Genomic DNA, 24,444 nt, shown 5'->3' on the forward strand with positions numbered 1-24,444 from the left:
TTGGCAGTTTCTCACAAAACTGAACATACTCTTGCCATATGATCCAGCACTAAAAAGCACTAAAAGCACTAAAAAGAAATAAGCTATCCATAAAAAGACACGGAGGAACCTTAAATGCATATTACGAAGTAAAAGAAGCCAATCTGAAAAGGTTACATACTGCATGATTCTAACTATATGACATTCTGGAAAAGGCAAAACTGTGGATAGGCAATTAAAAATCAGTGATTGCTGGGATGCAGGGGGAGGGAGGGTTGAATAGGCAGGGCGCAGAGGATTTTTAGGGCCTTGAAAATACTCTGTATGATACTATGATGGTGGACACACGTCGTTATACATTTGTCCAAACCCACAGAATGTACAGCACCGAGGGTGAACCCTAATGTAAACTGTGGACTTTGTGCAATTATTATGTGTCAATGTGTAGGTTCATCAATTCTAACAAATGTCCCACTCTGGTAAGAGATGTAGATAATGGGGGAAGCTATGCATATGTGGGAGGGCAGGAGCATATGGAAAATCTCTGTAATTTCCACTCAATTTTTCTGTGAACCTAAAACTGCTTTTAGAAAATTGTCTATTAAAAAAATGCACTGAGCCACAAATAAGAATCTGACTTGTTGCAACAAGAAGCGAAAGGTCTTCTTTAACCTTTGTTTTAAGAATGAGCATAAATCTATCAAAAATACTATGGGTTAAGAAAATGTATATATACAAACACCCACATACAATGGAATATGTATGCTTTAGAAAAAGAAGGAAAACTTACCATTTGCAACAACCTGGATGAAACTGGAGGGCATTATGCTAAGTGAAATAAACCAGACAGAGAAAGACAAATACTGCATGGTATCACTTATATGTGAAATCCAAAAAAAAGCAGAACTCATAGAAACAAAGTGTAGAACTGTAGTCACCAGGGAAAGGGTTCCCTTTGCATAGAGGAAGGTTCATAAAAGTTTGGTAAACTTTCATATAGGTTTTTATAAAACCTATAAAATGTCTGAGGATCTAATGTAAAACTTGGTGACTATAATTAACACTGTATTGTATAATTGAAATTTGCTAAGAAAGTAGAATGTAAATGTTCACACCAAAAAAAAAAAAAAAAAGTAAACATGTGAGATGATGAATGTGTTGATTAACTCAGGGGAATCCTTTCACAATGTGTATATATATCAAATCATGTTATACAGTTTCAACATCTTACGATTATACGTCAAAACTGAAAAAATGAGGTAAAATACAACAAAACACTATGGGTAAAAACTTAAAACTGCAAAACACTTACTTAGTGATTCAATTCCATTCTTAAAACTTACTTTCTCAATTGTAATCATTTTCTTCTGAATTTCAGTTTTTCTGTTTAAAGAATCAGTGAGTTGAAATGAGACAGTCTTGCTTTCTTTTTCTCCTTGCGTTTAGGGTACAACTTTAAAAAGTCCTGGGAAAAATGGTGGAGAGACAAATATGACCCCCTAACAAAACACAAGTGATAGATACCTCCTAGGTCCTCTTGAAGTTTTAGTGAAACTCACAAAAAAATGGAAAACAAAAGGTAGCCTTTGCACATACAGAGCTAGAATTTCTTTAAATTCCAAGGCTTTTAATTTAAGCAATGGAATAACAGAATTAGAAATTTAATGAAAGACGAGAATATCACAGTCAGTCAGATGACTGACTACCTTAAGTTTTCTTGAAAGTTGTAGTCTTCAGGAAAAACACATATTTCTCCTTACCTAGAAAAAGGTGAAAATGTTTATCTTGGTGTAAAACATACTACAGTGAGAGATGATTTTAAAACTTTCTTCAGTACCTTAAAAACAATTTCATTTCTTGACACCAGATCTGACACCACAAATATCATTTCTATGTTTTTGTAACATAATTAACTGGCTAGTGATTACACTCTGGCATTTTAAAGGAATAAATTTCTGAAACATTTAATTAAGAACTAGATGCCACCTTATTTCCAATTTGATTTTATACTATGTTGGCAATTCATGATACATTCATAATCATAAAGAAACCTTGTGAAAACATATACAAATATAATATGTCCTCGTGGTGGTATAGAAAAAATATATTCTACTTCAACATCCAGAGAAAGGATTTTTATTTGCAAGATATACAAACCTACAACCATGATTTCCACAGAACAAATATTACTGGTACACTTACCAGGGTAATTCTAACAGTTTATATGGCAACCAGAAAGCTGTATAAGGTCACGTAGTTCAGCCTTTAATCCAGAACTGTATCAATTATTCAACAAATATTTACTAAGTCAGAATGTGTTAAGAACTGTGGACAATACAAATATGTTTAAGTCATGACCCCTGCCTTAAAATGCTTAAAATCTAAGTGGGAAGACAAGAAATATAGACATAAAGTCAGCAGTATGGTGCAGCCAGCTCATGTCAGGAATTTGGCCTACTTATTGTTCAACTCTGCCGTGATTAAAATAAACTCACAATTCAATTATATTGAAAACAAAGGCAATAAATACTCAAAACTCATTACTTCTTATTTATTTTACTACATTTTACTATTACCTATGTTCTTGAGGGTTTTAGGTCCTGAAGAACACAGAAGCACTATATAATGGTGTGCAACTGTGTATCTTTTCCTAACTCCACGTTCAGAGATGTCCCTTTGCTGGTTTGAAATCAGCCGTGAGAGAAATATTTATACCATGGAAAACGGCAAGTGTTGTAAACCAATGGCACAATCCTATCTCTACTTCCCTGCCCCCAGCTCGATGAATGTTAAACATTTATCAGCACACTGCTACTTAGGATAATTTGCATTGCAAAGAAGAGCAAGTTAAAGGCCAGTTGGCTGGTTTAGGATTATAGGTATAATAGGAGTTCAGAAAGGGAAGTGATAAATAATGGTCCTCCAGCAAGACCATAGAGATAAGAACAAGAAGTCTTATATAGGGGACTATGTAACTTGCCACTGATTTCATTACACAAGAAAGTTTAAAGCAAACACAATAAATGTGCCTAGTTGGCTTTTGGATGAATGAAGTGGCTTTTTTTTTCCTTCTTAAAGACTGTCTTTACATTGGTATGTTTAGTTGCCTGTTGTCCATCTAACATTACAAAATAGAAATCAAAAATTGATCTGCACAATATTGACAGGCGCTAAGTTCCAGAATCCTTCTCTCAGACCTCCACGTCTTACCATATCAGCTTTAGAACACTCCAACTCGCACTATACTGACCCAGTGATGTTGCTGAGGTCTCTGATACCTTTATCTCTCAGTAGATTGAATTTTATCAACCCTTTCCTTGACTTTCTTCTCTTCCTACCCTCCTGGATCCCAAGTTAATCATCTGAGTTCATATCTCACCAGCATTCTTCTTTGATTTATACTCCTATCTGTCCAATGTATCGATCAGCAAAATCCCAACCCTTTTGCTCAGCAGAGCCCTTAGCCCAGTCTCCCAATCCTTTTACATACCTTTGATTAACCCCCTCTTATTCCTCTCAGTGACTATTCCAAACTTCAACTCCTTTCACCCTCCACCGATGTCCTGTCCTTCCATATGATCAAAAAAAAAAAAAAAAAACAAAACCCTGTGGCCTCAGGAGTAATTCCCCAACACCCCAGATCTTTTCAGAATTTTCTATATCCACACCCAGCCTTAAATCTTTTCTTTTTGTTTCAGAGGTTGGTATCACACCTTCCATTGGTGACCCTGCACTTAACTTCTTCTCCAGGATCTTGCTACCTCAGTTTCTCCCACTCTCTCATTTTCAGCCTAAAATGCTTAAGTCTCTTGTGATCTGAGTAACGCTTTTCTTGACCTTTAGTGTCCTTTGATCTATCATACTACACCTCTTCTGGAAAGGGTACTCTGCATTCACTATCCCCACTATCTTGACATTACTCATTCCCTCTAAAATCCTCTCTCATATAGCCTCCCGGCTACTACTCTACGGAAAAGACTCTCAAACTGGCCAATGATGTCTACATTGTCAGACCAAAGGAAATTAAACTAGGAGCATTCAGCATTACTGATCTCACCCATCCTAAAACTCTATTCTCTTGGCTTTTGGGAAGCCAGAGTTTTCTCCCCGTATCTTACTGTTTGACCTTTTCCCTTGTGATTCCTCTTTTTGTGTCTGCTCTTTTTGCGGTGGTATTCTCCAGAGTTTTGTCCTTAGCCAACCTTAATTGTCACTTTCTACTCAAATCTTGGGTTATGTTCCTCTTCTCCAACATATTAATACCTGTATACTAATGAAACCCAAGCTATCTTGAATGTTGGACTTATGTATACCTACTCACTATGTCCACCTGGATATCTCATAGCCCCTTAAATTTCACTTCACTTCCCCCACTTTTTAATCTATGCCTTTTATAGAATTTAAAAATTTTCTTGGTGGCACCATGATGCATCAAATCATCTAGGCAGAAATTTAGCAATCCCACAGGACTCCTTTTTCCCTCAATCCCTAAAAATCATGTCACCAATTTGTCTATATTGCCTTAAAAATTCTTGTTGAATCTATTTTATATTCTGTATCTCTATTGTCCTAGGCTCTTCTCTCCAACTACCCTCTTGTCCCAATACTCTTCCAAACTATTCTTGTAAGGATAATATCCAACCATCTCAATATCCTTCACATTTCTCCATCACCTGCCACAGCACTCCCATTATCTGGTTCCTGTTAACCTCTCCACTTCATCCACTTCACTGCTCTTTACTACCTTGTACTTAGGTTCCTGTTACTCTGAACTTCTTGCTGCTCCCTGGATACTGCATGTTGGGACTTTGTACATGTTCAGTGCCTGAAATACTCTCTCCACTCTTCCTCTTAGTTCTTCTCTACCTCAACCTCCATAATCCTGTGGGTTTTTTTTTTTTTTTAAAAGAGGGAAGTTTTTTATTTTAAAAATTTTTTCCAGTTTTTTGAGGTATAACTGACCCCATAAATCCTTTAAGGATCAAGTGATACCAACTCTAGGAAATTTTCCTGACCTCTCCCAGCAACCTCTTCCCCAACTGGGTTAGGTATCCTTTTCATGCTTCAGTCTTTGTACTTATTGCATTTTAATTATGTTTAAGGATGTGTCTTTCCAAGACACTAAGCTTGTTGAGTTTTTGTATATTCAACATTCTCTTTCTGATAGTCCTATAATTTGAACAAAACTACATAGATGACTCCAGAAGAAGCTCTAGAGCAGGAGGCTGAATATTCACTTTTTTTTTTTTTTTTTTTAGCGAATACTTATTGGTTAGTTACTCTGTTTAATGCACTGTATTGGGTGTTGGAAATTTAAAGATGCATAAGACTAGGTCTTTGCTCTAATGAGGGAGAAAGGAAATAGATTCCCAGAGAGGGAGATAAGTGTCATGATATCGATTTAAGAGAGTTGTATGGGAGCAGAAGAGAGCTCTCAGAGCATCTTAAGGTAGGATTGGGGTGTGGATAAAAATTGGAGTAGGCTTCCTGAAAAGGAGTGTCATGCATACTGAGTTTTGAAGAACTGGTAAGAGTTAACCAGGTAAAGCAGTTGCAGGAGAGTAGAGTTGATAAATAGTCACATTAAAGAAATGACATTTATAAAGGCACAGAAGTGAAAAAGAAGATGGTGAATTCTAGAAACTGTAAGTAGTTCAATATGATTGGAACAGAGAGGAAGAGTTGGGAAAGATGCGACTGGATAAGCCAAACATGAAGAGACCTGCATACCATGATAAAAAGTTGGAATTTTAACCTGACGGCTACAGGAAGCCATTGAATACTTTAGACAGAAAAGTGATAAAATTCGTGTTTTTGACAGATTACCCTAGCAGCAAAGTGGAGAATGGATTGGGGAAAGGCAAGTTGAAAAGAGGGAGACCAATTGGGAAGATACGGCAATAGTTTAGAAAAGAAATGATGGGGGTTTGAACTGAACCAGTGAAAGTAAGTATGGAAAGAGAACAGATTCTCATAAAATTTACAAGAATTGGTGACCTACTGGATGAGAGAAATAAAGGAAAGAGAGGAATCTAAGGTTCATCTTTTCATTCTCAACAATATTTAATGTATGCCTATTATAGATCAAAAACTGTTCCAAGAAGTGATATAATGGTATACAAAAAAGACTAACTCTCTCCTCTCCTGGAGTCATATTCTAGTGGGAGAGCAAATAATCAAATGAATAATACAGACTTAGGTGAGTAGGTGATGGAGATGAAGGAGCATTATGGGATAAAGCGTGATGGGAGGCAGTAATCTTGACAGGATGGTCACGAGAGACTGCTCTGAGGAGATAACATGTGATCAGAGATCTGAGTGTGGTGAAGAGCAAATCATCCAAAGATCTAGAAGAAAAGCATTAGAGCAGCAGACGCCAGGCTCAGTTTTGGGGAACTATATACGTGGCTGTGCTTTTCACTATGAGAGAATATAAATGAAGGAATACATTTGCAAGGGAATTCTAGATCACGCCTGCCACTTATTCATCATCCAAGAGTCTTGAGCATGTTTTTTAACTTATTTGAACCTCAATAACCTCATTTATAAATGGGAATAATGCTAACTTTCTTAGCTCATGGGATATTTGTGCTACTCAAGTAAGCTGAAATGGGTGAAGGTGCTTTGAAAACTAAAACTCCTTAACAACTGAAAGTATTATTATTTGCTTATAGACATTTAAGCTCTTTTGTGGAGACTGGATTTTTAAAGAACACTGATTTCTGCATGCTGCCAAAATCCATGATAATAATAAATACTCTAACACTGCAAGAAAGGAAAGGCACAAGTTTTCCTTTGGGAACAATTTGTACGGGCCAATATTCCCTTTTCTAAGTATTAGGATCTGTCAACAAGTGGTGCATGCTTGTATTAGGTCTGAATGAAATATTAATAGGTACCTTCTTTTTGTTAGCAAAAACATGCCCTTCAACTGACATGATTCTAGGAAGATCTAATTCCCTTTTTTTTCCAGTGAGTATCCTCAAGAGCAGATTGAGTTAGTCACACTCTCACACTCTTATTCCTTTTTATTTATTTATTTATTTATTTATTAACATCTTTATTGGAGTATAATTGCTTTACAATGGTGTGTTAGTTTCTGCTTTATAACAAGGTGAATCAGCTATACATATACATATATCCCCATATCTCTTCCCTCTGTGTCTCCCTCCCTCTCACCCTCCCTATCCCACCCCTCTAGGTGGTCACAAAGCACTGAGCTATCTCCCTGTGCTATGCAGCTGCTTCCCACTAGCTATTGGTTTTACATTTGGTAGTGTATATATGTCTATGCCACTCTCTCACTTTGTCCCAGCTTACTCTTCCCCCTCCCCGTGTCCTCAATCCATTCTCTAGTAGGTCTGAGTCTTTATTCCCGTCCTGCCCCTAGGTTCTTCATGATCATTTTTGTTTGTTTGTTTAAGATTCCATATATATGTGTTAGCATACGGTATTTATTTTTCTCTTTCTGACTTACTTCACTCTGTATGACAGACTCTAGGTCCATCCACCTCACTACAAATAACTCAGTTTCATTTCTTTTTATGGCTGAGTAATAGTCCATTGTATATACATGCCACATCTTTTTTATCCATTCATCTGTCAATGGACACTTAGGTTGCTTCCATGTCCTGGCTATTGTAAATAGAGCTGCAATGAACATTGTGGTACATGACTGTTTTTGAATTACGGTTTTCTCAGGGTATATGCCCAGCAGTGGGATTGCTGGGTCGCATGGTAGTTCTATTTTTAGTTTTTTAAGGAACCTCCATACTGTTCTCCATAGTGGCTGTATCAATTTACACTCCCACCAACAGTGCAAGAGGGTTCCCTTTTCTCCACACCCTCTATAGCATTTATTGTTTGTAGATTTTTTGATGATGGCCATTCTGACTGGTGTGAGATGATATCTCATTGTAGTTTTGATTTGCATTTCTCTAATGATTAATGATGTTGAGCATTCTTTCATGTGTTTGTTGGCAATCTGTATATCTTCTTTGGAGAAATGTCTATTTAGGTCTTCTGCCCATTTTTGGATTGGGGTGTTTGTGTTTTTGATATTGAGCTGCATGAGCTGCTTGTAAATTTTGGAGATTAATCCTTTGTCAGTGGCTTCATTTGCAAATATTTTCTCCCATTCTGTGGGTTGTCTTTTCATCTTGTTTACAGTTTCCTTTGCTGTGCAAAAGCTTTTAAGTTTGATTAGGTCCTATTTGTTTCTTTTTGTTTTTATTTCCATTTCTCTAGGAGGTGGGTCAAAAAGGATCTTGCTGTGATTTATGTCATAGAGTGTTCTGCTTATGTTTTCCTCTAAGAGTTTGATAGTGTCTGGCCTTACATTTATGTCTTTAATCCATTTTGAGTTTATTTTTGTGTATGGTGTTAGGGAGTGTTCTAATTTCATTCTTTTACCTGTAGCTGTCCAGTTTTCCCAGCACCACTTATGGAAGAGGCTGTCTTTTCTCCATTGTATATTCTTGCCTCCTTTATCAAAGATAAGGTGACCATATGTGCGTGGGTTTATCTCTGGGCTTTCTATTCTGTTCCATTGATCTATATTTCTGTTTTTGTGCCAGTATCATACTGTCTTGATTACTGTAGCTTTGTAGTATAGTCTGAAGTCAGGGAGCTTGATTCCTCCAGCTCCATTTTTCTTTTTATCCTTGTATCCCATTCCATTTTCACTCATGTGCAAACACAGACACACACACAGACACAACCATTCTTTGGGTTTAATAAATCTTTTTATTTATACGTTTTCTTCAAAATGAATGTTAGTATGTATTTTTTATTTATGTAATGTTATTGTAGGGAATTTAAATTCCTCCTCTCTACAGTGTTCTGTAGATTTGGTACTTTGTAGCTGTAAACACTTAAATTATCTAGAAGGTTTTCTTCTTCAAACTTGCCAGTACTTTCTTGTCTTAGGTCTGAAGAGCATCTATTTTGCAATAGGCAGGAGTTTGTCTATGAGCTCAATTCCGAGCTTCCGAGTATTTACCATATCTCCTGGAATTTGGCCCAAGAGGGTCAGGAAACTGTGAGACAAATATACACAAACTAAGCAAATAATGATTATTGATCTATTCTGTCAAATTCTGGCTGACTTTTCAACTACTTCCTTGAGTCACTCTCCTAAATCTAGAAGCTAAAGAGATTTCTCAAGTGATACAGTGTAATCATGTTTTCCAGAACTGTCAGTGCCATTGAGGAGTCATTTCAATAGAAAGAGAGTCGAGTCCACTCCATCCCCAGATTCATCATATTCCTATCTCTGCAATTTCCTATAATAAGTCTTAAGCTGAGACAGATGAAACTGTATTTATACTAATTCATAATTGGCCAGCTGTTAAAATGGAAGCCAGTACATCTCCCAGAAAGGCAGGAAAAAACTCCTCTCAAAAAAATTTTCCATTTAAGAAATGATTACCATTCTGGTCATAATTTTGTATGGTAATTTCACAAATGTACCAGCAGGAAAATGAACATATGCTATTAATATTGCCATGTAAAGAATGTTGGCCTATTGCAAGACATAAGTTCAACCATTAACCCTTTAATAGCTTGGCAATTCCAAGAGATGAGCAACTAACTACTTAGCATTACTCTTTATTAGTTACCCAGCTTGGAGGCAGATTGTAATATTAGAAAGTATGTAGTGGTTCTCAGTAGGGTTGCTATGGAGCCAATCAGAACTGGTTTCTGTCTGGCACTCAAGGCTTTGTGACCATTGAACACATTACCATTAGCTCTACTTAGTCTCAGTTTTTCCATCTTTAAATGGGAATGAATATACCTACCTTGTAGTGTTATAAGGTATGTAAAAATTAACCTAAGTTACTCAGGTAAAGTGCCTAGCTTAATGCATGGTATATATAGTTAGTGCTCAATAAATGTAAGTTCCTCTTTTTGTTCCCTTAATAAAGATACTGAAATACATCAGAAAATGAATTTTAATACTGAGATCATGTGGAGTTACTGTAGACCTGTACTGGTTTGTGCTTTGTGTTTCCATTTCTATAGCAGGGGTCAGAAAACGGCATGTGCCATGTCCAGTGGGCCATCTGTTTTTGTAGCATCTGCCAACTAAGAATAGGTTTTACATTTTTAAATGGTTGAAAAAATCAAAAGAAGAATAATATTTCATGACCCATGAAAATTATATGAAATTCAAATTTCATTGCTCATGAAGTTATATGGGAACACAACCATGCTCACTTGTTTACGTATTATTTACAGCTGTTTTTGTGCTACAGTGGCAGAGAGCAAATAGGAAAGTGTAAAATATTTATTATCTGGATCCTTAAAGAAAAAGTTTACCATACCCTGATCTAAAGTTTTCTATTGCACCTTCTCTTGTTCTTTGGGAATGGGTACAATATGTATTAATCACAGGCAGTAACCCAGAGTGAGGACCACTATTTTTTAAAAATACCTTTACCTGAGGCACTCAAATTTCCTGCCTTACATCATCAAGGAGGAAATAAAAATGACTTCTTCTTTGTCCCCTGCATTCCTCCCATCTACCCCCACACCAAGGGAAGATAAGAGAGGATACAAGCTTGCTCAATGGCCCTTCACCTTTAGCAATTACATGATCCCCCTGGAATGCTTTCCTGTCTGAGCATCGTATTACTTTCAGTGAATAACCCTAATTATGTAACATTCCATCTGATTACCCTGCTTCCCTCCCCAGATCAGAGCTCAGGAATTTGTGTAACATTAGCAGGGAAACTGAGATGTAGTATGCTATGATTCAGGCAAGGCCTTTTGATAGTAGAGTGTTTGGGTTTTTTTTTTTTTTTTTCATTTTGAAGAAATTATTACAAAATATTTCTCCTTCCAAAGTACTATTATCTCAGGGAAAAATTCAGAGGGAACTTCCCAGAATCAATATATTTCTATTCTGAGTGACTCTGAAAACTGGTGCAATATTGTCAACCAGTGGTATTTGTCCCTGAAGGGTATTCAAACATATTTATTGGGAACCTTCTGTGTTCAAAGTCCCATGGTATCTACATTTTATTTTGTTTTGGAATGGACAATATGGGCCAACATTGTACATAAGACTATGAGTCTAGTGCTATCTTGCTGTGGTCAGTGTTTAGAGGTGGATCCCCCTGAGGCATCCTAGATGAGAGGGTGGTCCCCCCCGCCCCTGACCTACCACCCCATCCCTGAGGAGGGACCATGGTGTGGAGGACCTGAGCTCAAGTCCAAACACCAAACCAGATATCTCACTGTACTGTAAGATGTTGAGTGAAAACTCTCTTCATTCTTCAGATGTAAAATGCTGTGGAAATACTAGTTAATATTATCGTAACTTTCTCAGAGAACACTCTGCTATGTACCAGTTAGAGTAAATTACACCTAGTTACAGAATAAGAAAGCAATCTGTTAAAAACTATGCAGTTGAATATGTATATAAAATATTTGTGAAAAGTTTTTTCCCAGTTGCCATCAATTATATGAATTTTCTTAGTTGCACCTGGCTCTATTGAAAGACACAGTTCATCCATTTCTGGTCCATTTAATTATGTGGGCCAGGAAAATAGATTAATTTTATCTAATGGGCAGGTATTTTTTAAAAAACAAAAAAAATTTTAATGGGAAGTATGTATGATCCCGATTTTACATGCTGAGACATTGATGTAAAAATGTTTGATAGATCCCTAATCAACTAACAGGGCATTAAATGTTTCTTTTCCTGCTATCTTAGAATTTCAGCTAAAGTTCCATTTAAAGAAAGATATACTAAACCATCCTCACAGAATTATTAGAAGGTAGTCAGACCAGTCCCATGACTCTTATCTTATCAGTCACCCACAGCAATGAAGAAACAACTAGCAATTCTAAAATAGTTGAAAAGAAGGATACAGTTACCTAGCTGTGGAACTATGGGGAATGCTGAGGCATTTGGTCTGCCATCCCCAGGGTGAGACTGGAGGTTGGGAGAGAGTTTCCCCCACCTCAGACCACAGGAGGAGAGCTCCAGGAGAGCCTGCTCCAGGACAACCTGCTCCAGGAGAGCCAAAAATGCGGGGAAATATATCTGGCTCTCCAGGGGCTACTTGCTGAGGCCCCAAAGGACACAGGCTCACCTTAGGCAAGTTTGACAGGTGACATATGCACATTATGTCCACTACTTGCTTCCCCATGGGGAATTCTGAAGGCTGCAGGCTGGACCATATTATGACATGCGGCCCTGAGCACTTTTGCCTTCATGTGTCCCTCCCACCATAACGCTATCAATATTGCACGTTATTTTTGATATAATTTTAAAGACCAACTTTTTTAATATTTTAGGCTCTAAAAATTTTATTTTTTCTGATATGAGAAAAAATTAAAACACTTCTCTTGACCCTAAACTTAAATTTTTTCCTTTGATTTTAAGAACAATTAGAACATTTCTGTGGGCCCCCAAAATTACTGTGGGCCCTAAACTCTGCACCTGCTGTGCCTAATGCACACATTCCTACCTGGCAAGAGGGACCCAAGACAATAGGGTGGGTCTGCATTCAGGTTGACACTGTCCTGCATGACTAGCCTGTGTGAATTTCCTGTGGGCCACAGTCAGTGGTTTAGCAGGAATTTCCCTTGCTAATGGAAACTGGTCCAAGGAGACTTGCTGCTGGGGCAAGATGGTGTACTAAGAGGCTGTGTTTGGAGACAAGGGCAGAAGAAAATAATGCCATTACCAGTTTATACCTAATCGGGTTCAGTTCATTCATTCAACCAGAAAAACATGTCATTGACAACAGTGTAAATAAGTCACCAGAGATAAGTAGAAACTACTTCTTATCTGGAACGTTTAAACATTTTCAAAATTCTAAATTCTGACTTTAGATTTATGTTACTGAATTAGGGCTGCTTTTCATGAACTGTGAATAAGTAGTCATTTGAATAAAGTAGGAGTATAGTTTACCTTTGCATTAGCTAGTCAGAAAGATTACTACTATACACTAGACATAGATTTTTTGGATGAAAAAATCTTTAAAAATATCTTAGAAGTATCTTTTTACATAGAGGTAGTAAAATCTATTCCTCTGTTTATTTAGTAAACTTCTCACTTAGGACTTAACTATTGATACTTTGTGTTACTTTTGAACTTTAAAACAAAAAAAGCTATTTTTTTCTCCTCTAAATGATCATTCTCACTTATTAAAATTGGAAATTTTGTCTAAACTCTTGCTATTTTATCATTGTGTATGTTTTTTAAAATATAGGAGCTGTCTCATTCAGAGGTTGCAAACTGGTAGTCTCACGAGCTAAATGCAACATGCAAATGGTGTTTTGTTTGGTAGCATTTAGGGTCATTTATTTGTTTGGTCTTGTCAACTGGCTCTGGGCCTTGGCTCCCCCTTTCCACAGGACATGCACTCTCTGTGCGCGCCCTGTAGTTTCCTAGCCAGCCCGCTTCACTCATCTAGTTCACCTGCCTGGCTACTGTACACATCTTAACTTATGAACACTCACCTCTGCTATCACAGTTCACTGATGTTTCCTCTAGACCAGTGCTGGACATTCAGTTTGTACTCAGTAAATTTTGTTGAGGCCCTACTGAGTGCCCCCCAAAATTCTTTCACAGGCCTTGTTGTCATTGGGGGATTTCTCTCTCTTGATTACTTCCCTTTCAGAATATACTTTTAGCTCACTATGCCCTCTCCCCAACTCCTTTGCCAACTGCAGACATTCTTTAATACAGAAATCTAATGCTTTAATAATCTTAGGTAATGCAGGAACAATTTTCAAACACACCATCCTGAACATTTCCAATATGGAAATTTTATAGTCAACAACCTTCAATGAATCCATAAATTCAGATCTATTTCTCCCACAACCCTCTAGCTACCTCTAATTTCACTTCTTCCCCCACACGGGGGAGCTACACTACTGATTAAAAAGTACAATGAGTCATTGGAGTCTTTGTTCACATACTTTCCCCCGCCCCAACCCAGAGGCCACTGATAACGGTTATGCAGGTTGTGTGCTGCACAGTGCTGGACATCACCTACATAGGCTATGCAGTGGCCTGCTGGACTCCTACCCAGCCACATCCACACAGAAAGCATAAAATCAAAGATTTTAAGTAATAGAAGCTATTTAAGCTATATCCAATCCTTGGTCTCATAAGTGGGGAAATTGTAGTTCAGCAAAATTAAGTGATGCTTCTAATGTCATATATTTAGCAACAGAATGAGACCAAAATCTAGGCCTCTTGACCTCAACCTTGGGTACATTCTAAGTCCACTTCACCAGTTTGTCCTGTCATGCTCCATCCATTTTATGGCAGGTCTCTACAGAAGTCTGCCTTTCCCACCACCTCCTCCTACTGGGGCTCCTGTTAAAAGAAAAATCAGAAAGAGCTCTCATATTCTTTCTTGAAACTATCAGGAACCAACTCAAAGGCAGGGTGCATATACCCCAGAGGGAATGCAAGATGAGCCATCAGAAAGTGGGTAAAAAATTCTAGAAATTCCCTTTCTTTTAAATTTTTATCTCATATTTATTGCTGTTTGTTTATAATATACATACTATATTAATTGTGTAACATATATATATAATTTACAAGTAAATATAGGCATATATGTGAGAAAACATTTTGGAAAAAAAATTAATATGAATTTCTGAGCCCCTTGGAGATTCCGATTTACTAAGTTAGGAATAGGATCAAGAATTTATATTTTAGCATCCAAAGTGATTCTGATTCCAAGTTTAGGAATCACTGCTCTAAGGTCATGAGAATTTCTGACCTAAGTAAAGAGGTTAATGAAGTTAACCTCTAAGTTAAGAGGTTGATGAAGTTGGATGTAGGGGTCTAAGGAATACTCTTTACCTTAGGTTTAAGGAAGAATAAAAAGTAAAATAATTGGAAAAACTACACGTGATCCATGGTTTCCAGTAAGAGCCTCTTACATAAATTCCTGAATTTAGTTGAGCAAATTTTTTCTTCAAAATTTTTCTGACATTAAACAAAGTTGTTTCAGCCAAATCATATATCTGCATCTTCCCAAAGACTGCAATTCAGACTTCATTTACATGCTCTCTCATTGACTTTGTGATTGTGTTCTGAGAACTGTACAGCCTGTGTTTAATTCATATCCATTTCTTTTATAACCTAAATCCACGTTGGGCACTTATAATGAAAATTTATTTTCACCTGAAGTTTAGGGTGATAATTGCAATCCAAGATGCTTCTGGGTATTGCCCCTTAGGTTTATTATCTCAAAGATAACCCCAAAATATAAGCTACATAGACGTTATGCTTTATGAGGTCCAGTTTTTATAAAGAGCCACATTTAAAGAAGTGTAGTCTAGTGGGCAAAAAGAATTAAAAAGAAAGTGCAATATAATTTAAAATTACAAATACATGTACCCCTTGACTTGCAATACCACTTCTAAGAACTTGTCTTTTAGAAATACATACATGAAGTGGCACTTTTATAAGAAAGACTGCTAGTTGCAGTATTATTTGTAATCACAAAAAATTTGAGACAGCTTGATGTCCCTCAGAAATTAAATGATGATTTAGTCTTACAAAGGAATACTCTATGACAATTAGAAAAAAGAATGAGAAAGTTTTTTACCTACTGATTTGGAAAGATCGTCAAGATATATTATTAAGTGAAAAAACCAAGGAACAGAATAGTATATACTACCATTTTATTTAAGAAAAAAGAAAAGAAAAGGAAACATACAAGGCAAGAGGAGACTAAGGTCAGGTGCTTTATGCCTAAGGGAAAATAACATGGTACTAGACTAGAAAATAACACAAAAGACTTTATTTAGTTGGTGGGGGCAGGAGAGTGGAGTCCAGGAAAGGCCTTTCTGAGAAAGTGATATTTAAGCTGACACTTACAGGAGGGTGGCTGTTAGTGTGGCTAGGATCCAGGGGAAGAAAATCTTTGGTCTGTGCAGAAGCTCTTGAAGAGGAAGAGAGTTCAGTGAGGCCAGAAAGGAGGCTAAAGAGACCACATGGCTGGATCCAGGGGAAGAGGAGGGCATGGAGTGAGCCTGAAAAGGTGACAGGGACCACCCAGCACCATATGGGCCTGGTGGGCCAGGTGAAGGAACCTGGTGTTTCTTAGAGCATCAGGAATCCACTGGAGAAAAGTGATGTGATCCAACTCATGTTTTAGAAAGATCACTTTGGCTGCAACTTGACAACAGGATTTGGAGTGGGATTGGGGAAAGGGAATGGGAAATAGTAGAAGCTGAGAGACTAGCAGCTTATTGCAGTAGTTCCAGTGAGAGGGGATGGAGAGTTGAACCAAGACATTGTGGCGGAAATGGGAAGAAGTGGTCAGATTTCATGTCTATTTAGGAGGTAAAATCAACAAGACTTGACAGCAAGTTGGATGTGGGTAGTGAGCGAGGGGGAAGTGTCCAAATACATTCCTGCCATTCTGTGGTACTACACTCATTTAGCTGAGCAGTATACTTTCTGGCTTAAGACGTGATATATCTCTGCCCATCCTTAGCACCAGCACAACCGCAACTCCAGGGTGGAGGAAAGGATTTCTTTTTAAACAGAAACAATACAAATGCTGCATTAATATCATATTATGGAGTAAGTAGATTCTGTGGGTCAGTGAGAATTTAATCTTTGCTTATAATATTTTCTGTGGGTAAATGGATTCATAACAACTTAGAAGTGAGCCTCTTGAACACAATCTATTTATAAGTTGGAATTAGCTTTATAAGGAAAAATATACAAGTTTTATATCTAATTTGTGTTTTGCAGGCCTGTCAGAGAGTTTTCCATGCCAAGAGGAGCAAACACTTTTTGTTACAGTATAAAAGCAAATGTGATTGTCACGGGAGGTAAGAGGACATTTCATGTTACACAGAGATTTTCTACTTTGCAAACAGTGCTCTCCTTAATTAACATAGTTATAGAGTTTCATACAGTTATAGCATTTTACTGCTAGAAAAAACTTTTAGAGAATTTTAAAGTTTGTATAAAGTCAAATCTGTCATTCTTTTTCTTTGTGGCTTTTTGATTTGGTGACACACTTAGAAAGGCCTTCCCCAGCCTGTGAATGTGTGAAACAAATTCTCCCATATTTACTATAATTTTTTGTTTGTTTTACATTTTACCTTTAAATCTCTAATCTCTCTAGAACTTGTTTCAATGTGTGAGAGCATGAATTCCTAGCCTGGGGCCCATGTGTGGGCTTTAAGGGAGTCTTACAGCCCCTGACGCTGAATACTTGTGTATCTATGTGCATTTTTCTGGAAAGAAAGTCCAAAATTTTATCAAATCCTCAAAGGAGTCCCTGACAAAAAGGTCAAGAGCCAATGGTTTAGCATTAACAGAGAAGAGGACCAAGGATAAAGTGTTGAAAAATACTAACATTTAAGGGCTAAGACTATCTGCTGAGAGTAGGAGGAAAGATGACAAATATAAGAAACTTGAGGGGAAAGGTGACGGACTGAAATATTCTTCTGGCCTCAGACTCCTTATCTATCATACTGAGGTTCTAAGACTGTGATGGCTTTCAGCCTGGGCTCTGGAGTCAGACTGTCTAGGAACAAATCCTGGCTCTCTTACTGGCAAGCTGTATGGCCTTGGATAGGTTATTTAACTCCTGTATGCTTCAATCTCACCTGCAAAATGGAGCTGATAATAATACCTACTCATAATGGTATTATAAGAATAAAGTACTTACACAGGGTCTTGCACGTAATAAGTCTTCAATCCAAATTTGCTAATACTGATGCTAACAATAACAAAAAAACACACCTACTTCATATGGTAGTGTTTAAGATTAATTGAGGTAAGGTATGCCTGGCACATAGTAGGTTATCAATAATTATTAATTCAATTCATTTACAACACTTAGGTACAATCACTTTGATCAACTTATACAGGTTTTGTTGGAATAAATTGAAATCTGCAGTTCATTAGGAGGCTGTTACAGAAGTCATGAGTGAGATGGTGAGGGTCTGAGTTATTGTAGGCGCTATAGGAAAAGAAAAGGAAGAGTCAGTCTCTAAGACATGGAAAAATAAATTATTCATAAGACCTGGAGACAGAATGATATTGGGGATTAATAAAAGGGAGCAGCCAGCTCCAAGTTTGTAAGGAGGGAAACATAGAAGAATAGCAGTTGCATTGATAATTACATAGAAATTGAGAAGAGGGTTCTTATATGCAGAAAGAATGCAAACGAAATTTCAATTTTGAACTTAAATACTTAAATATCAAGTGTCAATTAGACATCTGAGAGGCTATTCCTACTGGTGATGGGAAAAGATCTGGCTGGAGATAGGAGCTGTTAAGGACTCTGTAGGCTGCCTGCGTGTTGGAGAAGATGAGCTCCCAGAGGCTCCTCAAGGAGATCAGGGTCACCTTAAAGGAAACAAGGGGCATGTAGACTTGAAAGATGTAAATGAGCAAAACAGAACCCCAGACAAATACACATCAAGAAAATGGCCTATACTGGAGATCTGAACTTTAAAAGAGCAAAAAATATTTTAAAAAAGAAGAAGAAACCCTGCCATCAAAAACATCAACAAATATACCATTTGGTAAATGCTTAGAGCACACATATTCACTAAAGGAGGCGAGATGTTAGATGAATAAGTGCTATTGGCCTCCTTCCATGTAAGATTTCTTCAAATTTCTTCTCCCAAAACACACACAGCAGGCAATATTTGGTTTCCTACCAAGAGTATCCTGCCTCAGCCTTGAGGTACACAAAATGATAGCTGCACTTTCACTTCATGACAGGGTAGTCTCCTTTGAGGACATAAAGTTAATTTTCTTTCAAGTACACTGTGCATTTAAAGTTTATACTTAAATCCGTCCTCAGCTTTGGGCCTGCCACAACACTTACTTAAAATTAGATTGTGGTACAAATCTTATTTTTAAAAATTTTATAGTAGTCTACTATAAACTAATATTAGCAAAACTAATAAAAACAGTGAACTAGAAGCTAGAAGAACTGGGTTTAGTCATAGCCTGGCCACTAACCAACTGTATGATTTTCAACAATCACTTAATCTCTGCATGGTGCTCATTTTCCTTATCTGGTAAAATGAAGAAGTTGGACTACATAAATTTTAAGATTCTTTTGAACGTAATACTCTGATACTATTGTTTTAAAAACTTCCTGTTCATAGGGAGATAAACTAAATTGTCCTTTTGACAAATTGGAGCCCAGTTTTCCAATTAGATGTTATTCAATATATAGCCACAGCTTCGTGTATTCAGAAATACAAAGCATTAACTGGTCACAAACCTACATTTCAGTTAAGGACATCAAGAAAAGAAAGAAAGGTGTCTGGATAAGAACATGAAAAGCAATATGTGGGAGTCAAGGTTTAGACTGGGGGCAAGTTTCCTGACACTCAATACTGATGATTCTAAGCACACACAGGAATCCAACTCTTTAAGCTGTACTAATTAAGGCTATCATGTAGAGAGCTCCACAATGAGATCTATAACACATAAGGGAACAGAAGAAATACTAAAATTAGATGTTTTCCATAAAAGAAGTAGAATGCTTGTATCATAATTTCCTGATCCCCCATTGCCCTTTCTTGACTATCTTGGCTCATTACTTGCAATGGTCCTGGCCGGAAGTCAGAAGGAGGGAGTAGGTGCTCCAAGAGGTGAGGGAAGGAGAGTATATTGGTGGTGAGAGAGTAAGCAGCAAAATTGCCTGAGAATCAGACTGCAGTGTATGCTGCATTCACCGCAGCTTGTCTTCAGTTAGATAAAAGCAATGGTCTCTGTCCTGCTTCAACCTGAGCCCTGCACACAAAGCTTTTGAAAAAGTAGTACTTAAATACATGGCTACGGTGAGATTTGATTTCTAAAATCTGATTGTTCTGAAAGATATGCTGTCACATTTATCTTAACCAATTCCTTTGGACAAACCCTTGTTCCCACACAAAAGAATGCAAAACATAAGAATGGACCTGGGCTTCCCTGGTGGCTCAGTGGTTAAGAATCCACCTGCCAATGCAGGGGACATGGGTTCAAGCCCTGGTCCAGGAAGATCCCATAGGCTGTGGAGCAACTAAGCCCATGCACCACAACTACTGAGCCTGTGCTCTAGAGCCTGCGAGGCACAACTACTGAAGCTCGCGTGCCCAGAGACTGTGCTCTGCAACAAGAGAAGCCACCACAATGAGAAGCCTGTGCACCGCACCAAAGAGTAGCCCCCACTCACACCACAACCAGAGAAAAGCCCATGAGCAGCAACGAAGACCCAACATAGCCAAAAATAAAATAAATTTTAAAAAATTAATTAATTAATATTTTTTAAAAAAGAAAAAAGGAACAGCCCAACTTTTGTATACTTTGTAGTCTTAAGTATTTTAGTCAATTCTGGAAAAAAAATGTGTTTGGTAATGTTTTGGGACTCAAACCACTTCAGTGCTTATGGATTAAAGCATTTGACTCTCACTAACCTCAGTGTTAATTATTATAAGATCCCCATTTCAGCTTTGAAAACTTGCTAATTATAGTGTTTCTAGCACTCTTACAAAGGCAAGAAAACATTTAGCAGTGTGACTGACAAGCAGCTAATTCTTTTCACTATGTGTAATTTATTGAATTGCCACAGTTATGGAGCCTCTGTTAGTAGAAAATGCAAATCCTCAATAACTGAAAACACATTTTTCTCAGGAGAATACTCTTGTTGATTGCTCCATGTGCAGTATGTAGCAGCTGATGACTCAAAATATCCTCTAAAAGCAGATTTGCTAAACATAGTTGAATGTGTTAAATGTGTAGGGACATTTGATGAGCTTGAAAAAACAGAAGTTCTTGCAGAAGGAAAAAAAAAAGCCAAACCAGGACAAGGTATTTCCTGAGCATTATTTTGGTGAACATGAAGAATTTTTTACCCAATAGTTGTCTCTACTGGCCATTTTAAGAATTAACCTCCTAATTTGGAAGGTCTAGTATATAAAAACAATTATCTGCCATCCCAAATATCTTGGGGACTCTGCATGCATTTGTTCATGTTTCATTCAACAAACATTTATTACACAACTGCTCTGGACTAGACATGATAAACCACATAAAGATCAGGTTGAATTTCTAATATTCAAGGATTCAAAATCTAAAGTACAAATAAGGCATGTTTATAGATAGCTATAAATTGGAGCATGAGACAGCTGATTAATAATAATAATAATTAATAATAATAATAATAATAATAATAATAATAATAATGCAGTTGAAATACTGTATGCATTTAGAGGTTAGTATTGTGTCTCTCTGTACATTATGGGTCCAAAAAGTAGCCACACAGACTATATAAGGATTTCATTACTATCAATGAAAAGCAAGCAGAGCTGGAGGACCTCTGGTAGTAGATAATAGAGAACCTCTGGAAGATTGAGTTTCCTTCACAATGCGTATTGAACAAAGCCCTTAGTTTAAAAGGCCTGGACATTTCTCAGGTGGCACTCGTCTATTGAATCCTTCTGCACGTAATATACAAGTCATAGATTTTCTTCAGGGGATAGCCTGGTCTCATCCTTCAGAAGTGACAGTGCCCATTTCAGCAGTTACCCTGGCCAACATTATCTAGGATGATTTATGGGCCTGAGGCTTAGGGTTCTGAACATACCTGAGAAATGTGATACTTCTTAGCCATAGACAGTGAAAAGCAAATCAGGCAAGATACTGCATTATTGGAATTACTCAGTTTTAATAATGTAACTGATAACCAATTTTACTGGGTCTAAAACAGTACTTTGTTTTATATCTGCTAATTGTATCTCCTGTGAATTGTTTGACTGTATCTTTTACCCATGATCTATTATAATTCTGATATTAAAAATTAAAACTTAATAAAAATTTTATTATCATATATGTTTATACACACACATCTAGTTATATCATAAAAACTGCCAGCCATTCACCAAACCTATATTATCTCTTACTGGATATACAGCTAGACTACATTTCCCAGACTAGAAAGTGCATTCAATATAGCATCCTGTAATTTCTTGATAAAAATACATTTTAAAACAGTGATTTCTGTATTTGGGCAACATTTATAATATATTTTTATTTGTGTACATTTTATGTGTGATAGCGATTCTATTTTTGTTGAGAAAAAGTATTTTCTGAAAATAATTCAAAGTATTTAAATATAAATGGAAAAATGTTATTCTTAACTCTGAAAATAAAATGTTTATTCGTGGGACTTCCCTGGCCATCCAGTGGTTAAGACTCCTCACTACGATTTCAGGGGGAACAGGTTCGATCCCTGGTTGGGGAACTAAGATCCTGCATGCCGCATGGTGCGGCCAAAAAAAAAGAAAAAAGAAAAAAGAAGTCTATTTGTAAGAGAGAAAAAGAAGTTAATGGTGACAACCTATAGGGTGTGGAACTAGGGATTATAAGGGAAAAGAGGACATTTTTACAATAATTATACCCTTCCATATTGTTTAAATCTTTTACTATTACCTATATGATTTTAACAATTAATAAAATCTTATCTATGCCATGATAGTAACTGTACATAAATTTTGTATGCTCATGAGTATGTGCTAGAAAGGAAGATGGAAAAACGAAAACAGCTGATTTGTTATAATGGTAAAGATTATGTGCAAGTTTTCACTTCCTTTGATTCCTTTTATTATTATAATGCTTGCATAATTTAAAAATGTAGAAACAAAAGAACAGCTGTCTTAAGTTCTTTGGGGAAGTAAAGTATAAATAGTACATTAATGCATGAATGAGTAGGAAAGTGTTAAATCAAGAAAAGGACTCATAGAATATTTATGAGAATTCACATTTATATATGTAAATAAAATGATTACAAAACAGCCTTGACAAGAAGAAGCAGATTCAAAACAAGGCTAGACTCTTAGCAAGTCAATCATAGACAGCATCCTGGAAGAAATAGACTGTGATTTGATATTAGAAGAAAGATAAGGATATGATTAAGGGTGAGAGAGATTCTTTAAACAATGACCACCTGCAACTCTGAGAAAATAAATAATCTTCACCTGTCCTTCTTTCAGGAGATGATAAAGTGCTCCGGTTGTGGCACCCCAATATCAGCACCAAGCCAGTGGGGAAACTTGTGGGGCACATGTTCAGTATCACCGAGATTGTAACAAATGAGAAAGACCAACATGTCATCAGCCTATCTTCTGCAAAGGTAACAAAAAGAAAACAACAAAAATGAAACAGAACAATTCTTTCCCTTAAAATTAACTATTGGAAAACCTAGAATACATACAATTTTTGACTGAAATGGCTGATAGTCACTGAGAAAAATATTGTCAATTTGGAAAAGGAAATGATAAGTCACTGTGCTCTGTTTCTATTGATTTCAGCATAAGAAAGAACATATTTAAAGACAAGAATAAAAGGAATACAACATTAGGAAGAGAGCCATTATCCTCAATAGTAAAACACAATATAGCCTTCCCATGATCATTAAAGACAGAAAAAATAAGGATTTCTAGACATAGATAACAAACTTATGGTTATGAAAGGGGAAAGGGAGTGGGGGAGGGATAAATTAGGAGTTTGGGATTAGCAGATACAAACTACTATATATAAAATAGATGAACAACAAGGTCCTACTGTATAGCACAGGGAACTATATTCAATATCCTGTAATAAACCATTATGAAAAAGAATATGAAAAACAATATATAATGTATAACTGAATCACTTTTTTGTACACCAGAAACTAACACAACATTGTAAATCAACTATACTTCAATTTTTAAAAAAGCAAAGAAGGAACAAAGATGGATTTCTGTTGTTATTGCTATTACTACACACTGTTTTAAATGTTCTAAATAATGTAATAAAAAAAGAAAAATGAATTACAACTATTAGAAATGAGGAGACTGCATATTTGCAAATAATGTGATTGCTGGAAAAATTCAAAAAGTTTTAGAGCAGATAAATTTGGTAAAGTTGCTGGTTATATTGATAATAGCAATTTATAAAAATAAATTTCTGTGGAAGAGCAGAAACAGAAAAAAATGGTCAAAGGGGTAGTAGCATTCACAAGAGCAAAAATGTATGAAATGCCTAGAAATAATCTTAACAAGCAATATTCACTATTAATATTGTTAACTACGAAGTTCTTCTGAGGTACTTTTATTTAAGAACATGAATTTAGGGACTTTCCTAAATGGGAGTATTGTACTGTAAAAGATATTCTCCATCAAATTAAGCTATACACTTAATGTTATTCAGGATTATTTAGACATTACCTTGCCAAATTTAATGTAAAGGTGTTGACATAAAAGAATATCCTAGAAACTTTGGAAAATATGATTACAAGATGACACTTTCCCTATCAGATATTAAAAATTACAGTAAAACCTCAATAAATAAAACAGAACAGCAGTCAGTGCAGCAGTAGACACATCTATGAAACAAAAGAGAAAATTCACACATGAGTGTGAATGGGAATTTCGTATATGATAAAAGTAGCATTTTAAATCTGTGAGCAAAGGATTGTT

The 24,444-nt window shown here is 36.5% G+C and overlaps 1 protein-coding gene across 2 annotated transcripts in view; it reads left to right on the forward strand.

The window, feature by feature from the left end:
• Window positions 1-24,444, forward strand: part of WDR64 (WD repeat domain 64) — a 151,920-nt gene that overhangs the window by 34,744 nt on the left and 92,732 nt on the right. For both annotated transcript variants that reach the window (XM_036837824.1, XM_036836998.1), the window contains 2 exons: window positions 16,724-16,803; window positions 22,978-23,117. In XM_036837824.1, the coding sequence (XP_036693719.1) occupies window positions 16,724-16,803; window positions 22,978-23,117 (220 nt within the window). The remainder of the gene's footprint in view (window positions 1-16,723; window positions 16,804-22,977; window positions 23,118-24,444) is intronic.

The sequence above is a fragment of the Balaenoptera musculus genome, chromosome 1 (genome assembly GCF_009873245.2).
Source record: "Balaenoptera musculus isolate JJ_BM4_2016_0621 chromosome 1, mBalMus1.pri.v3, whole genome shotgun sequence".
NCBI lineage: Eukaryota > Metazoa > Chordata > Mammalia > Artiodactyla > Balaenopteridae > Balaenoptera > Balaenoptera musculus.